At 41.8% G+C, this 24,501-nt stretch overlaps 1 protein-coding gene across 1 annotated transcript; it reads left to right on the top strand.

Annotated features, from left to right (window-relative positions):
• Positions 1–23,514, top strand: LOC108437168 (ethanolamine-phosphate cytidylyltransferase-like). Its single transcript, XM_017714092.2, has 13 exons — positions 1–314; positions 8,649–8,737; positions 12,246–12,407; positions 13,939–14,005; positions 14,175–14,259; positions 14,341–14,382; positions 18,420–18,558; positions 18,807–18,889; positions 19,055–19,132; positions 19,236–19,301; positions 19,406–19,471; positions 20,241–20,329; positions 21,705–23,514. Exons 1-13 carry the CDS (start codon positions 193–195, stop codon positions 21,817–21,819), a joined length of 1,203 nt encoding a protein of 400 aa, XP_017569581.1. The 5' UTR covers positions 1–192; the 3' UTR covers positions 21,820–23,514.
• Positions 23,515–24,501: the final 987 nt, after the last annotated feature.

The raw sequence follows: 24,501 nt of genomic DNA, 5'->3' as shown, positions 1-24,501 counted from the left end.
CTCATGACGCCACTTCCCCGCCAGAGGAGGCGCAGCTCCGCTCCAATGCGAAGCCCGGCCAGCCTGCGAAAGGGGACGAAGCCCTCACGCTGCTGGCCTTAACACTGCGACAGGCAGAGCGCGTTCTGGGGGCTGTCTGGACTCGTTCAGCGTGGATTTAGCCGAGACGCTTGGGAGCCCCTCACGCCCACAATGATGAAGAACGGACACCACCAGGTGAGCAAGCCGGCGGAGGACGAGGAGGCAAGCCCGGTCTCTGTCGCCTGCAGCCCGGAGAAGAGGAGGCGGATCGTCCGCGTGTGGTGTGATGGTTGGTGAGTGCTCCACGCACAGCTGTGTGACTGATGAGGTGCTTCTCGCATGCACGCGCAGACAGACCGAGAGGCCAGTAAGATTAGCGGTGTGTGGTGGTCAAGCACCCTTTATAAGCCCCCCCACCGCCGCCCCAGAGAAATGAGCTGTCACGTGATTAATTCATACATCTCCACGCGTCTTATTACTGAAGGTGGATGTTATTCATTCATTCAAGTGTGTTTGCTCCGTCTAGCCCACAATGCCGTTACCTGTCAGCCAGGTGTGGGCGATGTGGCCAGTGAGTGATATCATGATATTCCCAGCGGTTTTCACAGTGCACAACAGGCATCTCGATATTTCACATTTCTCAGAATTAATAAGATCCCATAGCGCCACATATAAAGAAAATAATAATAATAATAATAATAATAATAATAATAATGTACCATTATATCTCCAAGTTGGCCTGGGAGCGGCTTGGGGTCCCTGGGAATGAGCTGGAGGAAGTTGCGGGGGACGGGGTCATTTGGAATTCTCTGCTCTCCCAACTGCTACCGCGACCCAATCTGGACTAGCGGTTGACGATGATGATGATGATGATGATGATGATGATGATAATAATAATCCTACATCTGCATTTTTTTATTCAATGTTTTATTGCACAAAAATCCAATTAAATTCCCTAAATATGCTCATTTTGTAATGAAAAATGCATGAAGTGTTTTTTTATGTATGGACAATATTTATGATATACTCATAAAAGCATATTGTGACATAATTTATCATGATAACAATAAAATATCAGCATATTTTTCTCCCCTACTGGCAGCTTTCATTAGCCCGGTCTAGAGCAGAGGGCAGGGCCTCCAGTCTGGAATAACACCGTGCTTGCGGTGTCACTCCCTTCTTAAGACACAGGGAAAGGCACAGCTCACAGGCTGGGACCTGTGGGAATGGCAGCTTTGAGTTCATTCGACTGCGGCTGACGCCCTTGACTCAGAGGTAGGGGTGGGCAATGTGAGTCTGTTTATCAGTATTGTGATAAATTATGTCACATTGGGCCACAGCATAGTTTGCTAAGCATATTTAGGATATCGTCAGTCATTAAAGCGGCACCGTGCACATCTTTCTGTAGTAGCATTGCTGAGTCAGGAGAAAAAAAAGGGCTGAAATAAAAATAAAAGTCAATTTTTTCAGACCACGTCATATGTCATAGCGTATTAACGTCACTGGCGCAGGCTCAAAGGTGAAGGTGCGATGTTTATGTGATGACAGTAGTAATTCATTCACATCTTCTTGCAGTCCGAAGCACAACCGATGTTCTTCTGCATGTTGGGTGCGATTGCACATTTTGACCAGAGAGGTCTCCAAATCCGCAAAACCTATATAGTGTAGCTTTACGGTACGTGGCCTTTATAAACAGAGCCCGCCTGAGTTTGAGTAACTGGTGTGCAGTATGTGATACGCTGATTTGCAGCTGTTACTCTATGAAATGTGGCATTGCTAGATCTGTACCGTCTTTTGAAATCACAGGAAAAGAAAATACTTTGATACATATTGTGTATTATGATATATTTTGTCCATATCGCCCACCCTAGTCAAAGTCACCCCACAAGTCGTGGGTCCAGCAGCCCACCGAGTGCAGAACTACGCGGTAAATAAAATGCTGATATACGTCTATTAGACAGTTACTCAGTCAGTCGTTACATAATCAGATCTAAGGAATAGTAGAGTCAGTGTTGAAATATGCTTATCACATGGTTACTCGGACGTCAGATTCCAGATGTACACTACAGACGTGGCGAAAACATAAACAATCCGGCTATTGTTTGAGGAATGCGTTTGTGTTGGAGTGGTCAGGGTGGATATTAAAGTCACCGGGGTGTGAAAGCATGTTTGGATTTTGAAGCGAGAGTCTCACCTGGTGCATGTGGCTCTAGTAGGAGAACCAAAAAAAGCAAAAAAAAAAAAAGCAAATCTTTGAATTCATGCGCGTGTAGACCAGGATTACGGGGGCTTTCTCTTGGAGAATTCCAGCCATTTCGGTCTGTCCCCCTATTGTGCTTTGATGGAATGTTGCAGAATGTTTCGGATGCCAGAATATTAAACGGTGGGATGAGCTCGCAAAGAGGGACAGAGTAAACATGGAGCGTTGCTGTAACCCCCTTAACCCCTACTAAATGCACCTGCCCAGCTCTCCCCGTTGCCCCACTGTGGTCGCTGTATGCTCAAGCAGGGCTCGCCATGCAGCTCATATTGAGGATTGTGAACTTCAGACCTTCTGGGCTGGGCGTCGGTTCATTGCAGTGAGCTAAAGAGCCTCCAGGGCCTGACGTGCGCGTTACCGAATGCATGCACAAGAGTTTTAGAAGAATTGGACCAAAGTCTAGCTCAAGCAGACAAACATGACAAGGCCAAAGTCCACTCACCGTAACCCTGGACTTCTTTTCGCTTACCTAATTGAGGACAGGGCAGAGGGCAGGATGACATTTACACGCCTAGGAAATATTTATTTTACGATGGTTCTCTCTGCTCATGCTCACTGCTGGCTCATCTCCAATATGATGAGTGGGCGTTTTGAAGTGCATTCACATGTGTCCTGCTAATGGATGCTCTATTGGATGGGTTTTGCAAATGTATGTCCTGTAATGTGGTTAAAACAGAACTCTATGTAATGGAATTTATGGGCTTGAGTGTTAAAGATGGTTGTGGGCTGTTTCCGGTAAGTATGTCTCATTAAGATCATCATATTCTGATGCGTTGTCCTGCCCTTTGTGCAGAGTATCACAGTTTGGTTGAGTGAGGTGTGTTCATCCCGAGTCATCCTGAACTTTGATTTTAGAGTCAATGGCAGTTCCTGCCAGTTTCAAAACAGTTGTCATTTTATTTATTGATCTGTGATTGAGGAGTGGCACTGAACCCTTGCTGGGCACCGATTAAGGGTGAAATGATATTCTCGGGTGAAAGCTACTTTTGTAGGCTAAGACGGCGTTAATAAAAACGGTAGTCTAGGCTTAAAGGGGAGCTACAGTGATTTAAAAAAATTCTGTATAGTGCAATCATGGAGATGAAAGCAAAGTTATTCGGCATGGTGAAATGTGAGAGGGGGCATTGTAGAGAAATGTGCCAGCTCAGATATCTTTACAGTGGCATTCCCACACAAACCAGGCGTCACGATGTCTACAACACATTTTATTTGCTAAATGACCACAGCCTTGTGTTGATAATGGTAGAACAGTGGTAAGTCTGAAAAAGACATTTTATTTGGGTACTTGCTACACATAACAAGTAGCTTTTGGAGGCGTGCAGTGCTTCAGATGTCTGGTTCCTTTCACCATAATTGTGAACCTGGTGAGTTTCACGATAGAGTTGCACCAATACCATTTTCTGGGCACTTACATGCAGCATTGCATTAATGATGGGGACATGGATACCACGAAGCAGTTTCTGGTGCACATGCTGCCAGTTCTTACTACCAACACGTCAGCGGTGTTGATTGACAAGCGGCAGTAAAAATACTTATTACAGTATTTGTAATGCCTGTATTTCATGGGGAGGCAATGGCAGTGGATCACATGTCAGTTGGAATGCTTCACAAATAACACAACACACAAAAGCACTAACCATGGCCCCTTACCTGATTGGCCGAGCCAGGTTTCTTTCAGTAGTTCCTCAGGTCCCGCTCACAGCCAGTTACATTACGAGTCAGTCCAGGTTGTTTCCAAGGAAGTGAATGTTAGAGAGAAATGTGGAAGCGCTGGGATAGTGATAGCCCAGATAGAGTGTACTGTATAGAAATAATCCAACAAGGAAATTTCATTCATTCAAGTGTAGTGTGTTTTATTTTTTGGCACAAAAATGTTCAAAAAGGTAAAATTGTGTAAGTATCAGGATTTGTAAGCTGGTAGACGGAGTTCGTATTGCTACTCTGCATTAGCAGACATTGAATGATCAGGTATCGGTATCGAGGTTAGAAGAAAAAAAGTGGTATCGGTGCATCTCTAGGAGTCTCTAGGATTCTCTAGGATTCTCTAAGAATCTCTAGGATTCTCTAGGACTCTCTAGGATTCTCTAGGATACTCTAGGAATCTCTAGGATTGTCTAGGATTCTCTAGGATTCTCTAAGAATCTCTAGGATTCTCTAGGACTCTCTAGGATACTCTAGGAATCTCTAGGATTCTCTAGGATTCTGTAGGAGTCTCTAGGATTCTCTAGGATTCTCTAGGAGTCTCTAGGAGTCTCTGGGATTCTCTAGGATTCTCTAGGATTCTCAAGGAATCTCTAGGATTCTCTAGGATTCTCTAGGAGTCTCTAGTATTCTCTAGTATTCTCTAGGCGTCTCTAGGAGTCTCTAGGATTCTCTAGGATTCCCTAGGAATCTCTAGGAATCTCTAGGATTCTCTAGGATTCTCTAGGATTCTCTAGGATGCTGCATTTCATATCAGCCCATTCTGAGTGACTTTGTTTCCATCATAACTGTTTCATTATGTAGAACATTTGAAAAATGAGTGGAATTCCCCCTTAACTCCTGTCCAGAAAGCAGCTGATGGGTCATGCCGTGATGTCAGGTCAGGTCAGAACGAGCACCAGGTCTTAAATTTGCAGCAACTGATTTTCACAAAGACCCTCTTTTTCCTTCTTTATTTAAAAAGAGGAGCCTTCAGCCGCACTTTGATTCACTTACCTAACTCCATTTGCTGCTTCTGCATGTGATCTTTTGCTCTCTGGTCAGTGGAGCGAGGAGCTCAGATGCTGTGTTGGTGTCTGCTAACCCGTTCCACTGGTTAATATTTTATGGTCCTCTGATGATGTGCTTGTGACCAGTGGACCTGTTCTAAGAAGCAGTAGAGCCTGACAGCTATGTGCTCCAAGGTCTAACTCTCCTCACTCACACACATACATACATGCTCCCATACACGTGTTATGTAAGCAAGCGTCAGCTCCGTCCACTCCTCCCAGCCTTTCACTGCTAAACAGCCGTTCACATGGGGCTGGAGCTGCCATCTGCAGCACAGTCTCAGCTCGCTGATTGAATTTCAGGGTCGATTCACGTCACATGGGCCGTCTGACTGCTCTCATCACGCATTGGCCCACTTTTTGCAGGCTGGACCAGCATATCAGAGGATTTTAAAGGGATACTGCATCCAGAATGTGGCTAAAAATGAGTAAAGCCCAACAGGAATTAATTAGCTTTATTCTAATGTATTACTAATAATAGTTTTTAGTGATATTTAGCATTTAGCATGTGATACACATTCACTGGCCACTTTATTAGGTACACCTTGCTAGTAAAAGGCTGGACCCCCTTTTGCCTTCAGAACTGCCTTAATTCTTCGTGGCAGACTTTCAACAAGGTGTTGGAAACGTTCCTCAGAGATTCTGGTTGGTTATTTGAGTTCCTGCTGCCTTTCTATCATCTGGAACCAGTCTGCCCATTCTCCTCTGACCTCTCACATCAACAAGGCATTTTCATCCACACAACTGACCGCTCACTGGATGTTTCCTCTTTTTCTGACCGTTCTCTGTAAACCCTAGAGATGGTTGTGTGTGAAAATCCCAGTAGATCAGCAGTTTCTGAAATACTCAGACCAGCCCGTCTGGCACCAACAACCATGCCACGTTCAAAGCCCCTTAAATCCCCTTTCTTCCCCGTTCTGATGCTCGGTCTGCACTTCAGCGAGTCGTCTTGACCACCTCTACAGGCCTAAATGCAGTGAGTTGCGGCCGTGTGATTGGCTGATTAGCTAATTGTGTTAACAAACAACTGAACCTAATAAAGTGGCCGGTGAGTGTATATGTGTGTATTATTCCTTTAAAAACCAACTACACATTGAGAACAGATGATTCTTGACGTGGCCACAGTGGAAATCTCTTTTAAGGACAGCACGTAAAGTAATAGCGCAGCAACACGCAGCAGCTCTCGGTGTCACTGCTTTATTTCAGGCTCTCCTTGCGACGTGTCACCTATTGAAAAGCGTAACCCCTGTGGATCTGGTTTCTGAATCTTAAAGGCCTACACCGATCAGCTGTAACATTAAAACCACCTTCATTGTCCATTTCTGCAGCTCCACCTATAGGTGCACTTTGTAGTTCTGTCTGTTTCTCTGCATACTTTGTTAGCCCCCCTTCTCTTCTGTTCTGCGATGGTCAGGACCCCGACAGGACCACCACAGAGCAGCTGTTATTTGGGTGGTGGATTATTCTCAGGGCTGCAGTGACACTACTGTGGTGAGGGCATGTTAGTGTGTGTTGCACTGGCACAAGTGGATCAGCACCTGGAGCTGCTAAAATAGACAGTGAGTGTAGAAACAAGGAGGTGGGTTTGATGTTGGTGTAAATCACGATCGCGCGAGTTTGATGTAGTATGCAAACGTTGTTAAAGGACTTATATATATAGGCCCCCTTATAATGTTTGGGTGGTTTTATGTACCAGAAACAGTCATAATCCAATTTTACATGACCGTTTTTCCATCACTCTCTATTCCTCAGAATTAAACCGGCTGGTTTTGTTACCGTGTCTTTATGGACAGCACTGTGAGAGTCTTACGCACCCGAGACTCATTTTCAAAATCTATTTATTTGTGTAGTTTGTGTTTATTTGCTGAGAAAAGTGTTAATATTTGAATAAACAAAATGTATAGAATATTAATTAATAATGATAAATAATAACTAGTGATGTTCTGGATGTTGGTGTGTTTGTTTACCCATCTCCAAGCCTCTCCTCCTCGAGGAAGTCCAGTATTATATGTAGTTAAAAAGCAGCTCCTGGTTTGACCAATCAGTGCTCAGTAAATTAAGCTCATGATGTAATTGATGATATTAACGAGTCTCTGTGGCGGCTGTGAAGGTGTCCAGGAAAAATATGGACCCAAGAAATTCTGGTTCCTTTTTATTGTTTTTCTGTTTATTTGAATTATGAATACGACTTTATTCTAATGTATATTGTGATAAACTCACTGCTGAGGGAAACTGTTAAAAATTCGCTTAGACGCCCGAAACCTTCACACAGCGCTGCATAAGACAAAAAAATATGTCAATCAAAAAGCACATATGCATAAATATCATAAGTAGATCTCATAAGAAAAAATAAAATGCAAGAAATATGTTGATATGGGACCTTTAAGCGTCACGGCAAAACACTGGGTCATAGCATGTGTTTGCTGTACACTATCAGTAAATTTACAGCATTATATTTATTGAATGATTGATTATTCTGTTGATAGTTTACTTCAGATTATTATAGCTCATGTGCTTTCTTCCTGCTAATAACCTTATCAAAAACCTAATTCGGCCTTATGATGTCATGCAGCTTGTCCTTATCTGGGGTTTATTTCCTACCACTGATCATTTACTATCTGTGTAGTGCAGTATAATAAACTAAGACCTGCTGTAGGAACGATGATGGAATATTCCAATGAAAATATTAATAATGTACTGTTACATCTTACAAAAGCATGTTATTGCCCCTATGGAAAAAACTATTATGTATGTGTATTTGCACACATTAGAACTATGTGCAGTGCATGTAATGTTTTGAGATATTGGTGTATTTGTATATATATTTAAGTCATTAAGCCATTTTATATACTGTTGTAATCAGAGCGAAACATTGTCCAGAAAACGAATCTTAAATTTCAGTGGTGGTTTTGGGCCATTTTGATTGGTTCACTGATCTTGAAAGTTTGACAAGTGAAAAGTGTTTTCAAACCATGTTATAAAAAGAAAAAAAAACAGCATAAACAAAGATTTTAGTTTTGCTCAGCATGAGAATGACTTCATGCGCACATATGTTGGTAAACATATTTGAAAATGTATATCAAATTTCACACATTTTTCATTTTGCATATTATTATTATTATTATTATTATATCTATGTCTCCTCTGGCAGAGCTACTCACTGTTATTCTGTTCAGCAAGTTGTAAATTACATCTGGGTTAATATCTCTGAATCTGGCCTAGCTAATCTGATTAGACCGCCTAGCTAATCTGGATATAAGGAGGTCCACATTCTGCCTCAGTGAATCTCTGAATAGATTCCTCAGTGCCTTTTCTTCCAAACGCTGTTCATCCCTAACGAGAGCTGTCCTCCCAGGCAAAAAGGCCACCCTTGTTTGAGGACCAGTCGTGCTTGGTATCAGTACAGCAGCAGCTGGAATTTAGGTGAATGTAAAGTCACAGACGCGATAAGGGGCTTTAATGGCTTCAGGCCCGAGATACTGTACAGGGTGTTATATAAGAAGCTTTGCTGAGACCATGCTTGAAGCGCTGCGAGTGATTCTGGCGCCACCTGTGTGTGTATTTGAGTGTGTTATCAGTTATAATTCAGTAACTGTCCTTGTTTAACCCCCTTTCAGCTACGACATGGTTCACTATGGACACTCTAACCAGCTACGGCAGGCCAAGGCAATGGGAGATTACCTTATTGTAGGAGTGCATACAGACGGTGAGTAAACACACACACACACACACACACACACACACATATATATATATATATATATATATATATCGCTGCTGTCAGGAACGAAACCTTGTATCTCCAAAATGGTAACTTTACAGGAGAAGGAAAAAACATCCTTTACCTTTAATGTAAGTCAATGGAACTGGACATCGTTCCCAAGTCATTCTCGTTTCTTTTGGTCCATTCATCATGAAATTTAAAGACAATGTAAAGAACAACAGGCGCTTTCAAAATATGTCAAAAACTGAAAAACGTCAGAAATGGAGATACCAGGTTTTGTTATGACAGCATATATATATACACACACAGTACTGTGTGAAAGTTTCAGGCGTCTAAGTAAATGTTTAATCAGTTTCCCTCAGCAGTGAGTTTATCACAATACACATTAGAATAAAGTCACATTCATAATTCAAATAAACAGAAAAAAATGCTTTTGTAAGATGTAACAGTACATTATTAATATTTTCATTGGAATATTCCATCATCGTGCCTACAGCAGGTCTTAGTTTATTATACTGCACTACACAGATAGTAAATGATCAGTGGTAGGAAATAAACCCCAGATAAGGACAAGCTGCATGACATCATAAGGCCGAATTAGGTTTTTGATAAGGTTATTAGCAGGAAGAAAGCACATGAGCTATAATAATCTGAAGTAAACTATCAACAGAATAATCAATCATTCAATAAATATAATGCTGTAAATTTACTGATAGTGTACAGCAAACACATGCTATGACCCAGTGTTTTGCCGTGACGCTTAAAGGTCCCATATCAACATATTTCTTGCATTTTATTTTTTCTTATGAGATCTACTTATGATATTTATGCATATGTGCTTTTTGATTGACATCATTTTTTTGTCTTATGCAGCACTGTGTGAAGGTTTTGGGCGTCTAAGCGAATTTTTAACAGTTTCCCTCAGCAGTGAGTTTATCACAATATACATTAGAATAAAGTCGTATTCATAATTCAAATAAACAGAAAAACAATAAACAGTAACAAGAATTTCTCGGGTCCATATTTTTCCTGGACACCTTCACAGCCGCCACAGAGACTCGCTAATATCATCAATTACATCATGAGCACAACATCATTATTAATCAATATTCTATACAATTTATTAAAATATGAATACTTTTCTCAGCAAATAAACACAAACTACACAAATCATTACATTTTGAACATGTGTCATGGGTGCCAAAGACTTTCGCACTGCTCTGTATATAAATATCAACATGCCAACGGCACCATATGCCAAGGCTGTGGAGATCACATTACAGAAGATAGTTCAGCTTGTGAATCGAGATGCGCACAGATGTGCACTCTATACTGCTTAGCACTGTGCCAGGCACTGGCTGTTTAGATCTCACAATCACCAGAGTCAAGCCCGACAGACCAGCTGTGAAGCCCAGATGAGTGAATAGTGACACATTATCAGTGAAAAGCTTTTGTCCTTCCTGACTGTTTGACTGATCCACCCAAACACAGTTCAGTCAAAATAAAAGTAATAAATTGTCTGCTGGCTGAACGCGTGTTTGGAGATAAGCTTGGGACTGTGGACTGTTTATGTTTTTCATTAGATTAGATTTTCATTAGGGACCATAAACGGAACAGTTTATTCCACAGAAAAGTGTGCAGACACACTGGCTTCAAATCGGAAGACTTTCTAAAGCAGTCACTTTTTTAACTTTCTGAATAACGGGTCACCTTCATCTCTTTGTTCTGCCGTCTTTAAACGTCAATATCCAACAAAATAGTGCATTGGACAGAAATGTGTGACCACGCTTGATTGATGTTAACTGAGCTAAAGCTTTCTCTTCTTGTTAGCAGTAGCAGTCTTTACAGTATAGTGCTCTACAGAATCCTCTCTTGGTATATTAGCCTTATTTTACTCAAGGTAAATCAAAAATGAGGGTTGTTCCAATATCAATAGTGTTATCTTATATAGGCTCTGATACTGGTGCTCAGATGCAGTATCGGTGTTGGTGATGCTGATGCTGAAAAGATTCATTTATGTAGTTAGTGTTCAATTCGTTTTTTTAACCCTTCTGTTATTTTTGGGGTCAATTTCCAATACTTCAATATTCACTTGAATATGTTTAATATTTAACTCCTCTAAATAAATGATTGGCATTATTTTCATCTTATATTTAATGGCTTGTCTTAATTTAAAGCGGGAAACTGGGTAAACATAATTACCATGATGATGTTCTTTCAGTGTCTTGTACACATTTCGTACCCATGAGTGTCCTTGGAGTCAAGTGGAATCCAGGCTGTGTAAACCATATGAAATATCTGTCACGATTGGCCCCTCCCACTCCTCATGTGCTTTTGTTTACCTTTTTGTCATGTGCTTTCTTTGTTTCGATGACTTCACTGTCCTGCCCCCTTGTTTCGTGACTCTGCCCCGATTGTTTCGATCTGTTTTCCGCCTGTCCCTCGTTATCCCTGTTTGTATTTAAGCCCTGTGTTTGCCCTGGCCTGGGTTGGTCTTTCTGTGACGAGGGGCGATGAGGCGAGAAAAGCGAGTTTTATTTCAAGGCACATCCAGGGTCATGGTCGAAACGGTCCAGGTTCAGAAAGCCAACACGGAGAGAATGCGGGTCAGACATGACAAAAGAACCAAAACAAACACCAAACGCTTCAATCGGTACATAAAACACAATCAGCACATACAACAAGCACACAAACATATCCAACAAGCAGCTCGGGAAAACACAGGGCTTAAATACAAACAGGGATAACGAGGGACAGGCGGAAAACAGGTGGAAACAATCAGGGGCGGAGTCACGAAACAAAGGGGCAGGACAGTGAAGTCATCAAAACAAAAGAAAGCACATGACAAGACTAAAAGGTAAACAAAAGCACGAGGAGTGGGAGGGGCCAATCGTGACAATACCAACATTTTGTTTGTTTTTGGAAGTTTGGTTTGGTTGTTTGGCTCTTTTGGATGATATTGAGGTCATTGTAATATGTAATCTTCAACAAATGCTTAGGGACCCTAGCCTAACGTAACTGTGTACTAGTGCAAGAACCACTGATATTTCATACAACGTGGGGTGGGGAAAATATAATTACTGTGAGAACTTCGATATTTCCCACAGTTTTAAACTGCTGGGGTCCAGTTGACAAGGATAAAATATTCGTTCATTTGAGGATAACAGGAGGGTTAAATACTTTGCCCAACTTCAGATGTTTTATATGGCCTTTATTACTAATTATATAATAGTAAATACTAATTATATACAGTAATAAAAGTAACACCTGCAGTCTTTAAAAGGTGGGTAGGTAAAATAGAGTGAGCATCGGTGCTCAGTGTTGGCCCACACACAGGGATCAGGTATCAGTATCGGTACTGGAAGGAAAAAGTGGTGTAACTTCATTCCTATTAAAATTTTGCACTATTTTATGAACAAACTATGTATTTTGTGTCATTATAGATCAGGTTCTCTGATATGACTGATATTTTCTTCTCTTTCAACTGTAGAAGAGATCTCAAAGCACAAAGGCCCCCCAGTCTTCACACAGGCTGAGCGGTACAAGATGGTGCGGGCCATCAAATGGGTGGATGAGATAGTAGAGGGCGCCCCCTATGTCACCACTCTGGAGACTCTGGACAAGTACATCTGTGACTTCTGTGTACATGGAGGTATTGATTACTTCAGCTTTTGCCTTGTTGCTGTTAATTAGTTCCGAGGGACAAAGCTGTCGTGAATTTTTAGAAAAACTGAATTTTCTTCATTTATAAAAAGGCTGATGTGGCATTTAAACATTACTGAAGTATTACAATTTACTGGTCACTCCCCGGTCACCGCTGTTTATGTATGGAAACTAAGCTGTACCATCTCAGTTTGAGTCCAGTATTTTGGTGATGCCATGAAAATCAACACACTTACAAACATCTGCCTATTCAGACTAAAGCAGTTCAGCCCTCCCATTCTTTTGAATGAGCCACAATATAGGGCAGCCAATCAGAACAGGGGTCGTTTACATATATCAGTATTAAGGCACAGCAACAGCAAAAAGGCTGTTTAATTCTAAGGGATAAAGAGAACTATAAAATGTAAAAATTAATTACGACCGCTGGTACATGAGCCTCACAAATGTTGTAAGTGGATCGATAAAATATAAGAAATATTTAGGATACAGGCCCTTTAAGAATGATTCATGTCATCATGCAATATTTATAGCTACACCATGAGTTCAAAACATGAGATTCAGACTTTAGATTATGATGTTTGCCAGTCTATGAAGGTGATTCATGGTTTTCGGATGGAAAGCTCAAAAGAATCAAAGGTATCGAGATATTTGCTTCTCTGAATTTACAAGTAAATGACATTGTGTGGGTTCAGAACTTCAAATCAAATTTATTTGTGGCGCTTTTTTACAACGGATGGTGTCACAGAGCAGCTTCACAGAATTCAGGTAAACACAGAGTTTTATCATGAATGTAAAACCCCCAGGTGAGCAAGCCAGGGGCAACAGTGGCAAGGAGAACCTCCCTCAGAGCTGAGGAAGAAACCTTGGGAGGAACCAGGCTCACCAGGGGGGACCCGTCCTCCTCTGGTCAGACTACCTACAGAGTTATTATACTACTAATATTAATAGCAGTAGTGTTAGTAGTAGGAATAGCTGGGAGTCCATGAGAATATCAGTGTAGGGTGGGCAGCTAGTCCAGGGCAGGTGGCGGTAGCTGGGGCGTGGGCAGCTGGTCTGAAGTGGGCAGCAGGAGAGCTCGACAGTCAGTCGTCCTTCAGTGTCCGGCCGGACATGTGGGCAGTCGTATACTTGGAAAAAGGGCAGGGAGAGGGAATTAGTTTTATTCTGTCTGTTTGTACATAAACAGGGAATGTGAACATTTCCAGAGTGTGGCTAACGACTCCGGCAGATCTGACTATGACAGCTTAACTAACAGGAGATAACCAGAAGGACACACAGACACGGCAGCACTCTGAGACAGGCGTCCCTCCGCTCCACCGTCCACAAACCTGAGTGACCGCGTGCGAGCGGCGGGACGACAGCACCAGCGTCTCAGTTTACTATAATTCCCTGTGTCCATGGACCCCTGGATCTGCTGCCTTTATCTAGGGGGGAACTTGGCTTGGAATCATTTATTTCTAGCTTTTTGCTCTTACTGTTTCAAAGTGGTGTCTGCACTGTTTTTCCCTCTGTTCTTTCAGACGACATCACTCTGACAGTGGATGGCAAGGACACATATGAAGAGGTGAAAAAGTCAGGCAGATACAGGTAAACTCACGAGTGACAAAGCTCAAACCACAAGAGTGGTGGTCCGGCATGCAAAAGCCATGAGATGTTCACAAAGCGTCTCTTGGTAGACGTTTTGGCTTGGGGTTGGACATCTCATGTCATACAAATGCTCCTAAGTCAGCAGTCTGACAACTGAATATCTTTTCAGGGAGTGTAAGAGAACTCAGGGCGTGTCTACTACAGACCTGGTCGGCCGCATGCTTCTAATGACCAAAGCTCACCACAGCAACACAGTGAGTGTTTCTGCGAGGAACCATTACACTGTACGTTGCTGTAAGAAACAACTAAACCTGTCCCTCCTTTTTCCCCCTCAGGGCAGTTCAGATTATCAGCAACATACAGACAACTTTGGAAGGGTAAGTGTGTAGCAGAACTAAAAAACTGCTTGATACTGATAGATTGAAATGACTGAAAATAATTGCTAAAATTGAAAATGACAGCTATTATCAAACAGTACAGTATAGGCTATATAATTTGTATTTTCATGGGGCCGTTGGCTCAGGGGGGACAGTTGCCTACATTTGCCTAGTGCAAAGATCACACCTGGATTATGGACATGCAAATTTCAAACAAAACACAGGCAAATATATTGTAGCACCATGACAAGTGTGTGTAGTATTTTCTAAGGGCAGAGAAGGTGTCCGGGGAATATATAGGTGCTGCAGTTCAGTTCTGGTTTTGACATGCCCTCGTCCACAAGGCCTTGTCATTTCCCCTCAGGGGAATCACTGACGGCGTCTTAAGGGCTGTTGCATCGCTGTATTGGCTCAAGTGAAGTGTGTTAGATAAGCCCTGAGAGAGGCTGTCATGCCTCCCACCGAGGATCCCTTCTCTGCTTGTTCCCGCTAACCTGCAAGCCCACTTGTTTTCTATTTCTTATAATCTGTTAGATAGCACTTAATCCCAGGCTTTATTTTAGCTCCTTGCAAAGTATTTCCAACATCCCTGTTCTGTACTGAGCGCATCCCAGTTTGTAAGGCTACTCATGCATGGCCTGTTATTTGTGTTACTCTGACTCGCCTCTTTGTTTTGCCTGTTTTAGTGGATTGCTGTGTTCTGTTGCTCTTGTGCTTTTGAGAAATCATGTGATTCTTTGTTTTGGTTACCTCACTCTCTGGTTTTTGCCCTTTTGGCCTATTCTGACTACTTTCTGTTAGCCCTGAAACCTCGAGTAAAATCCAGCCACGTTTTACGGTAGTCTACGTATAATCTGTTTGGACAGAGGTGAGGAATCGAGCAAAAATTAGTGTCAACTTCAGCAGCAGAACTTGCCCAGAAATCGTTACAACTTGGCACAGTCCCCCCAAACAATACGGACAATTCTATCTTTGATAACTGCCTTTTTTATCCAGCTTCATCACTTGCGGAGTTCTAGTTATCATGCTGAAGCCTACATGGCTAACAAGACAAATAAAGGCACTACGCCCCCAATATACACCAGAGGACAAAGCCAGACAATGTAATTATTCATAATTTTATGTATATTATATTCAGAATTCTAAAAATCGTTTTGCATTGCCAAGTTTATATGGCTAGCCTATTACCGCTCCTCACCGTCTCATCCCCTTCTTCTGCCATGAATTACTCAGTGCGCATCTGGACTCTCCACACTAGACACTTTATTTGGTACCAATATCTGCACATATTTATTCATTCAGTGGTCATTATATGCCGTTACCTGTGCCTGTACAGTCATTACTGCACTGCCTCTCATCTCTGGTTATAGATCATATTACAGATTGTTGTATTTTTCTATTTGTTTATCTGCCTGTAGAGGAGATCTTTATATTTATTATTCTGTTATATTGTTTAAACCCTCATTAATATCACTATCTATCTATCTATCTATCTATCTATCTATCTATCTATCTATCTATCTATCTATCTATCTATCTATCCATCCATCCATCCATCCATCCATCCATCCATCCATCCATCCATCCATCCATCTATCTATCTATCTATCTGAATGGTAGGGTAGGTGTGATGCACATCTGAGTGGTGAGTTAAAGAGGGTGAGGGAATTCTAGAGTTTCAGACAGAATTGAAACGGGGGGCTTTAGAGATATATTGAATAGTGGATGAAGTTGAGGGAGAGCACCTCAAGCTGTGATAAACGTGCTTCTTTCCAGAATTGAGTTGGAGTGCCTGGGACCTGGAGTGTCTGTATAACCAGATCTGTTTATAGTTTTATGTGCCTCCCAATATCCCCAGTTAGGTGTAACTAATAGGGCGTAAACCGACAAAGCCCATATATACTTTTCTGTGCAGTTTGTTGAAGATGCTACAGTGTGTTTTCCAAAGTGTGAAGAGAGCATGGCTTCAAAACCCGTACTCCAGCCAGCTCACAGGAATGTACCAAGATGACATGTACCCCTGCTTTTGACCTCCTGGCTTCCAGCTATATCTGCAGAACAAGCAGATCATCTTAAAGGGCCAACATTTCAACTGCATCCGCCCTGCTGTTCCCAGAATGGCCCTCAGGGCCCCCCAGATGGCCCACGTTTTTGCTTAAACCAGTCTACAGCACACAGGGATGAAGGAAAACCGTCTGAGAATCCCTGGCCTGAGGACCGGGTTAGAAACGACCTATCAGGATCAGATAAATTTGTACTGGTGACCTTATTCTGTTTTACTATTTGGACAGTGTAATCTGTCGGATACCTTAATATAATGTAATATAACTCTCACACTACTGAGGTAATCGTCTGGCTCTGATTCTAAAAACCGTTTTACATATGGGTCCGGGAGCTTTTTAGTATCCATAGGAAGATCTAAACAGGAAGCCCAAAACCCGCAAAGTCATTGCTGGCCACTTCATGCATTGTTGTAGTTTTCATTTTTCCACCCACACATTCTCTCCTTCTTCCTCATCCCTCCAACTATGGGCTTTGCTCTCACACACAGATGCCAAGTAGGCAGAGACAAAGGGCTTTATTGTGGTCAGGGTCTGTGTTAGCTAGAAAGCCATGAAGGTCACTGCTGTTGCTGGGTCTGAAGGCTGAGCAATGCGCTGAAACTGAGAGAGGGCAACGTTGAATTACTTTAGTTGCGTAAGACTGACAGTTTATTAGTTACACTCTAGAGGAAGAGAAAGAAGCGTTGGCAGAGCAGACTTGTTGTTGGGGATGTTGTCCAAGAGGATTTGCCCCCAAATTAGAAATCCTTCTGCCCATTAGGTGGTGCTTCAGAGTCGTTTATGGTAGTGCTGAGAGATTTAGACATACCGTGATATTTGCTGCTCCCATTGCAGAATGATCTCTCTGATGATTTCTCTCTATGAGACTGCTGTAAGAATAGTGTAAGTTTTGAGAAAACCTCTTGTTGTGAGTAACTTTATCTACAGAAATTGATTAATTCTATTAGAAGATCTTTTTTTTTATGGTAGATGCTTGCAACCAGCAAAATTATGAGCTAAGACAATAATGTCTACAACGAAGTTACCTAAGGTTTTAGTATTCTTACAACAATTGAGATAATTGCAACATGAGAAATCTTCGACAGATCAATAGATCAAAGAGTTTGAGTGGGGGCAGTCGTGGGCTGGAGCTTAGGGAACCAGCCTCGTGACCGGAAGGTCGCCGGTTCGATCCCCAGAACCGACAGCACATGAGTGAGGTGTTCTTGAGTAAGACACCTAACCCCCAACTGCTCCCCGGGCGCTGCGGATTGGGCTGCCCACCGCTCCGGCCAAGTGTGGTCACTAGTGTGTATGTGGTGTTTCACTTCATGGATGGGTTAAATACGGAGGTGAAATTTCCCCGTTGTGGGACTAATAAGGGTCACTTAATTTTAGTGAGATTTGATACATGATGCACATTATTGTCTTTTTTTTGACAGTATTTGGTTTGAGCATAAAATAGCAAGTGTTATTTTGGAAATCTGGTTTCTGTCTATCATGTACAGTATAGTGTAAGGTGCCTTTGAGGTTATTTTATAAGGAGAAAACAGTCTAATTTAAACAACGTTGTCAGGTTTGTAAGACGTTCTATTACCATAGAGTAGCAGTATTCAGAAAGCATGTGCCTGAACTCAATTAACTTACTGCTATCTAGATTCTTTAAAATACCTTGACAATACAATGATATTGAATTTTGTCACGATCACCAAGCACTAATTTATGTTACACCTTCTTCAGCTCAGTAATGTCATTGTAAGCTAGACAGATATAGTTGGGAACCGGTGATATGAATAGATGTGGAGAATATAGAGCCAAGGACCAAATGACTCAGAAACGCACTCTTAGTCAGTCTTTTGTGACAGATGAGTAAACTTCATAAACTAGTGATATTTCCTCCTGCTGGGTCTTCTAATTTGTGTTGCTGAAGGTCACCTGTTCTTTGAATTGGGATCCAGATGTACTTGTTAATTCTGCTCTCTGTTGACATTGCAGGGTCCAAAGGGCCACAGTCCTTGGACAGGGGTGTCTCAGTTTCTGCAGACGTCTCAAAAAATCATCCAGTTCGCCTCGGGGAAGGAGCCGCAGCCAGGAGACACCATCATATATGTAGCTGGGGCCTTTGATCTCTTCCGTATCCTCTCCTGCTTAGATCGTCCAACATATCTAGGCACGCTGTATACCAGTTACGCTCCAGTCCATGCTTACAGCTTTACCAGGCATGGTAAACGTCATGTACAATGTAACAGTGTAAACGTCAGCGTCACTGCGAGGCTGAGATTGATGGATCTGGATCTAAATTTCAGACGGTTCTATTGATGTGGCTGGTGAATTGCGCTCGTTTTAAACTGCAAATGTTCGCCTTGACCTGACTTTCTCCAGATATTGGCCATGTGGATTTCTTGGAGGCAGTGTACAAGCTTTCAGACAAACCCTATGTTATTGTGGGGCTACACTTCGATCAGGCAAGAATGATTCCACCAAGTTTATTAAAAGCATGTCCTTGCAGCGCAGTGCTAAGATCTTGAAGCAGATCTGTGGCTTTTGTGGTAGTTCTACATGTGTGAATAAACATTAATGTTTGCATGTAATAAATAAGACACAGCCAACGTGTTCTGTTGTTGTTTTAGGAGGTGAATCGGTACAAAGGGAAGAATTATCCAATCATGAATGTCCACGAGAGAACACTGAGCGTTCTGGCCTGTCGGGTGAGTCGGTTCTCTTCTTCTGACTATATCAGTTTCAGACTAACTGCTATTTGGCCAAACTAAACTTTCACTTGTTCCTTGTCATTTCTTTTGTCTTTATAAGTATGTCTCTGAGGTGGTGATTGGGGCACCATACACAGTTTCAAAGGATTTGTTGGATCATTTCAAGGTATGATGTAGTTCATTTTTGGGAAATAGTGAGTATAAATTCATCACGCTTACCAGTGCTATATGGAGTGATTTAGGTTTAATCCTGCCACTGTGGATCCATAGGTGGATCTTGTTTGTCACGGGAAGACTGAAGTGTTTCCAGACAGAGATGGTTCAGACCCGTATGCCGTAAGTACTGCTTTTACCATTCAGACAAAAGAAAAAAGAAATGGATGCAATGTAGTGTGTTTGAATTCTATTAAATTAAGGCTGTTACTTGTTTTATACTAAGATCTCTAAAAGACCCAGGCTGACAAAGTTGCTGGTGTAATGAGAGGTTAACACATAACCTGAATACGTGCTATTTTTAACATTTTTACTATTTTTATTTTTATGTATTTTGGTCATTTGTATCCCTCAGTTTTCATCACTGCTGTCCAGTGAGAGCAACAGTGGCTGCATGTGCCAGCTGGCCTTTGTAGCCTTACGTTATCGTATGTCTTGTTTTGAGGTGAACTGTTGTTTTCCTCTTAGACAATGCTTTTGTTAGTTTGCTGCTCATTGATATATTCCGTAGTCCTCCTGTAAGAACCAAACACTGCTGATTCTGTCAAATTGCTAGAATCAGCAGTGTGCTTTGCTTGTAAATTGTATTTCAGAATTGATGAACTTCAGTAACATTCAGTCATAGCAACCTGCAGTATGTGAGCAGCTGGACTTGGTCTGAAGGATAAACTAGGAAAATGTCTTAACTGCATTAAAGTGACAGTGTAATACAGTGTAAATGCATTTCTGATACCGGCTTTGTATAATTTTTAGTAGGGCAGATTATTGTTATTGCATAAAGATTTATATTTTCAGATGAGTAGATTATTATTGTGTAACTGAGTAACCGGTCTATCTGTGTGTGTGTGTGTGTGTGTGTGTGGTGTGCTTGCCTTTATGTGTGTTTTGGCAGGTACCCAGGAGGAAAGGCATACTACGGATTGTGGACAGCGGAAACAGCCTCACCACTGATGACATCGTGCAGCGGATAATCAAAAACAGGTGAGGAGGCTTTGTGCTTCAGTGACCTGCTGTGTGCTGAAGGCTGTGGGCCAGAACTAACAGTGCGTACATATTACTCCCAGCATGCACTCGGTGCTAACACTCCAGAACACTTTTTACTGTCCACTCTGGAGTGTGAGACTGACCACACTGATTCCATTCCAGGGAAGTGCTGGAAGGCCTAATCCCTTATGATCAAGGATGGGTCGAGGCTGGCCGCCTTATCAAAGAACTCATCCGCCAATAGTCCAACTGCTTAATGTTCCATAAAAAGCATTTGGAAGGATTTTAGGTGCTTCACCCTTTACATGCATGCAGTCCATGCTTATTTCAACATAGCAGCAGCAAAAAACATGTTACACTAGCATGGCTGTGTGATCAGAGACAGCAGGTGCTAGACTGCCCTGCCAGTCTTCTATTAAAAACGTGGTGCATTATTAAGTGCAAAATATGTCAACAAACGCCTTATACAGTTGTCCAGCTGAAGACTTGCAAAAAAGAAGAATGGAAAACTTGCTTTAAAAACTGGATCATTTGTTGTCATAGGTCCCCAAATTTTTATTAAATGCTGTTTACAGGCAAGGTGATGTAGCATAGGGGAAAACATGCTCCTGTCCTTTTTTATGGACTGCGTTATGGGCATCATTGTTAGAAATGAAGGGACCCTGCAGGTACATGACTCGTTCATCAAGGTACAAACAGTGTAAACGTTCCCTCAAAGGTGCAGCAGCGGTTTTAAGGTCCGATTGTGTACCTTAAATCAGTTTTTCCCAGTGGAAAAGTAGATATTTGTATCTTTTAATAAACAAATGTTTTAAAACACAACAGTAGAATAAAAGCCTGGAGGTGAGGCGAGGCGGGGTGTGTGGAGTCAGTGCAGCTTAGAGCAGATCATTTCAGTTGATTATGGTTCAGTTACGTTCCCTGACTAAAGGTACTGAGATGCACCCCTGAGGGCACCACCACATTGACGAGAGGGGCCCTGCCCCTGAGACAGTGTCGTACCTTTTTTTCTGAGAGTGTGTATGGAATGAGCGGATGTTTACAAATAACAATAAAGTTTCAAGGTAAAACATCAAATGTCGCATTTTAGTACTGTTCTCACTTTTATGCAGGTCAAATAGGATTTATTCATCTCTGCCAAACATCGCTTGGCCAATCAATTACATGTAATTGGGCAGATGTGTTTTCTTTTCCTTTGTGCGTGTAATTTAATAAGTACGCTAAAAAGTGCGCCAAACATTTTATTAAAGCGTGTGAAATTCACTCCGCAGCGCGAGTGGCTTAGATGTTATCAACTGCTTTCGGAAGGTCATGTTACATATCCACCTTTACAGACGTGGTTGTGGTTTTTGCCCTTTATTGTGTCTGCCAGGCTTCTGTTCGAGGCCAGGAACCAGAAGAAGGAGGCCAAGGAGATGGCGGTGATCCAGGCCATGAAGCGGCGAGAGGAGGAGAAGTCTAAAGAGAGAGCGCAGGCTGTGCTGTAGGAAGCTCGCTCTCTGAGTGAAGACGGTCAGAACACCCCAAAAACATGCAAGTCCTCTTCGCAGTTCAACCTTCTCCAACGTGTCCTTATACGCTCTCCTTTATGCTGGAGTAGATACAATATCGTACGTGTGAACCACCAGCAGCTGTGACCAACTAACTTTTAGCCCAACCGGATCCTGTGTAGCCTAGCCTGCCTTTGACGGTTTGGTGGGCATGCTGGAAGACGTGTGCCCCTGAAGTAAAAGCCCTTGTCTTTTATGACATCTGTTGAGAGAATCCTTACAAGCGTCTCCCCATCTCGCTCCTTCGGTAGGAAAGTGGTAGTAATATAGAGCAGAAATCATTGTTAGCGCTGCACAACGATCACTTAGCCATGACTTAGACCTGACTGGAGTCTGATTAAGCCGGGTTCCCCTCATTATTCAGGCTTAACTCATGTTTATAGTCATCCAGTCGGTGTGTCTATCATTTCTATTAGTCTGAGGGAGGAGGTCTGTATGGAGGGTTCATCTGGGCGAAGATGCCATCGCCTCATGACCTTTGTCAGCGCTCGGGTTTCCAGGGAGACGTTCTTCCTCACCGACGGGCTACAGATTCAACCTACACTCTGGATCCTTATCACACCACTTAGCGCAATCTGCCCATGTTCTGTAAATATGTATTGTATGTAACTATCTATTATAATTGACTGATCTCTATATCTATCTCTCAGATTTAAGTTATGATAATAGAAGTTTTTTTTTTCTGTAACAAAGTTAAGAATGTTATTCTTGAAATACGAAGAGTGCATTTTAGAGTTTAGTTGTGTAACATTTGATGATGAATTTTAAATCTCTTCCAATGGCACAATAGGCGTCACCGCAGCGGGCAGAGGACCACGTCTCAGGATGGCTTTAGTGTTAGTTTGCATCTCTCTGTCATTCTTTTGACTTAAATGTACTTAAGACAAACATCCTACGCCTTACCTGAGGTGTCTACACTGTGAAAAATGTGTCCAATGGCTAGTTAAACAAATTATGGCAACAAAGTGACACATAATATAATTGAATAGATTTCGGTTACCTAAGCTTTGCTTTAAACGTATTTAACAAGAAATAAATTTAAGCAACAACAACAAAAAAAAGGACGTTCTGAAAGCAACAGTTAAAAAGTGTTGGATTTAGTAAGAAATCCCACATTATCAGTTAATATCACCCAAAACATTTAGTAAATACAAATTAATTTAACTTAAAAAAGATTGATTCATATTTACTATGTATCTGAGCAAAATTCATTTATATTTACTAACTGGTTACAACTGGATACAGATGTTTTGGGTTCACTAAATGAAATAAGTTGTATAAACTCATATTTTAGCATGTTGCTGTTTGAATTGACACATTTACATTGCAGTTCTTGTGTAACTGCACCTAAATGAATCATGTAAATTTAGGGTTTTATTGGTATTATAGGGCTGTAAATCTATTCAGTAACACCGAATGTCATTTCTAATCTACCCGATGTCGTGTGTTCTTGGTGCCATGGTCTACGTAAGTTGGGTTAACATTACCTTGCCTAAAAAGACCAGGTTAACATTTCTTTATGCAACTCAGTTTTTACACATTTTTCAAGTGTATGTGTACAACAGGAATATAATGTATACTGGGAAACTATTTGTCATTCATGTTGATAAAGGTTTAATCATATTGCTTAAATTGTCCACGTTTTTTTTTTTACCTGACAGTTCTGTTCACTTGGAATGATGGCCCACAGATGATTTCTTTGGATGTGATGTAAAGTCTTGTCTTGTTTGGGGAATTTAAATTACGACACTATTGAGGCTGCAAAGCTTTTTAAAAATCATTTTCATAAGAAAGCTTTTACTACATGCGCCAACTGCAATCCTCAAGGCCAGTGTGTTTTTCAAACAGATGAAAGGAGAAACTAAAATCTTCCAATCTTTCAAGTTCTTCCATGTCCCTTACTACTTTACAACTAGGACGCACTCGAAGAATCATATCCATAATCATATCCATATCCATAAATGAATTGACTGAATCTCATGTAGCCCCTCAGGGTCTCAGGGTCCCTTTTCATTCCCTCGTAAGGCAATTTTTGAAGCTGTTCACTTTTGGAGACAGCCTTGAAGCATCCAGTATGAGGAATGGGTTTCTGGAAGATTTTGATTGTGTACCTAAGCCTGTAATTGGCGATATCCACTGCATATGCCACCCCAACAAGCATGGAGCAAGGCCTGGGAAAGTTACTCAATCAGTCCTAACTTTAACACACTTACAACTAAGTAGCTTGCCAAGAATTACTGGGAGAAACACACTGACTGGTCAGTTAATTAAAACCATCTCTTATATCATCTTATATCTACATGCTTTAAGCATTTAATCCATTCTACTGACCATATAGGGGCACTTTGCAGCTCTACTATTACAGACTGTAGTCCATCTGTTTCTCTGATACTTTGTTAGCCCCCTTTCAACCTCTTGTTTAATGGTTAGGACCCCCGCAGAGCAGGCACAGCAGTGCTGCTGGAGTCTTTAACGCCTTAGTGTCGCTGCTAGACCGTGAACAGCCTACCAACAAAATAATACCTGCTCTGTGGTGGTCTTATGGGGTCCTGACCACTGAAGAACAGGGTAAAAGGGGGTAACAGTATCAGAGAAACAGATGGACTACAGTCTGTAACT

Source organism: Pygocentrus nattereri, chromosome 14 (assembly GCF_015220715.1).
Source record: "Pygocentrus nattereri isolate fPygNat1 chromosome 14, fPygNat1.pri, whole genome shotgun sequence".
Taxonomy (NCBI): Eukaryota; Metazoa; Chordata; class Actinopteri; order Characiformes; family Serrasalmidae; genus Pygocentrus; species Pygocentrus nattereri.
The sequence above is the reverse complement of the archived record's forward strand: the minus strand, read 5'-3'. Positions and strand labels throughout refer to the sequence as shown.

What these genes read in the sequence shown, in the direction of transcription:
- LOC108437168 (XM_017714092.2), top strand. Translation starts at nt 193, where the DNA reads ATGATGAAGAACGGACACCACCAGGTGAGCAAGCCGGCGGAGGACGAG. An exon ending in TGACTTCTGTGTACATGGAG is followed by an intron (nt 12,408 to 13,938) that starts GTATTGATTACT and finishes CTGTTCTTTCAG; the next exon opens with ACGACATCACTCTGACAGTG. An exon ending in ATGGTTCAGACCCGTATGCC is followed by an intron (nt 19,472 to 20,240) that starts GTAAGTACTGCT and finishes GTGTTTTGGCAG; the next exon opens with GTACCCAGGAGGAAAGGCAT.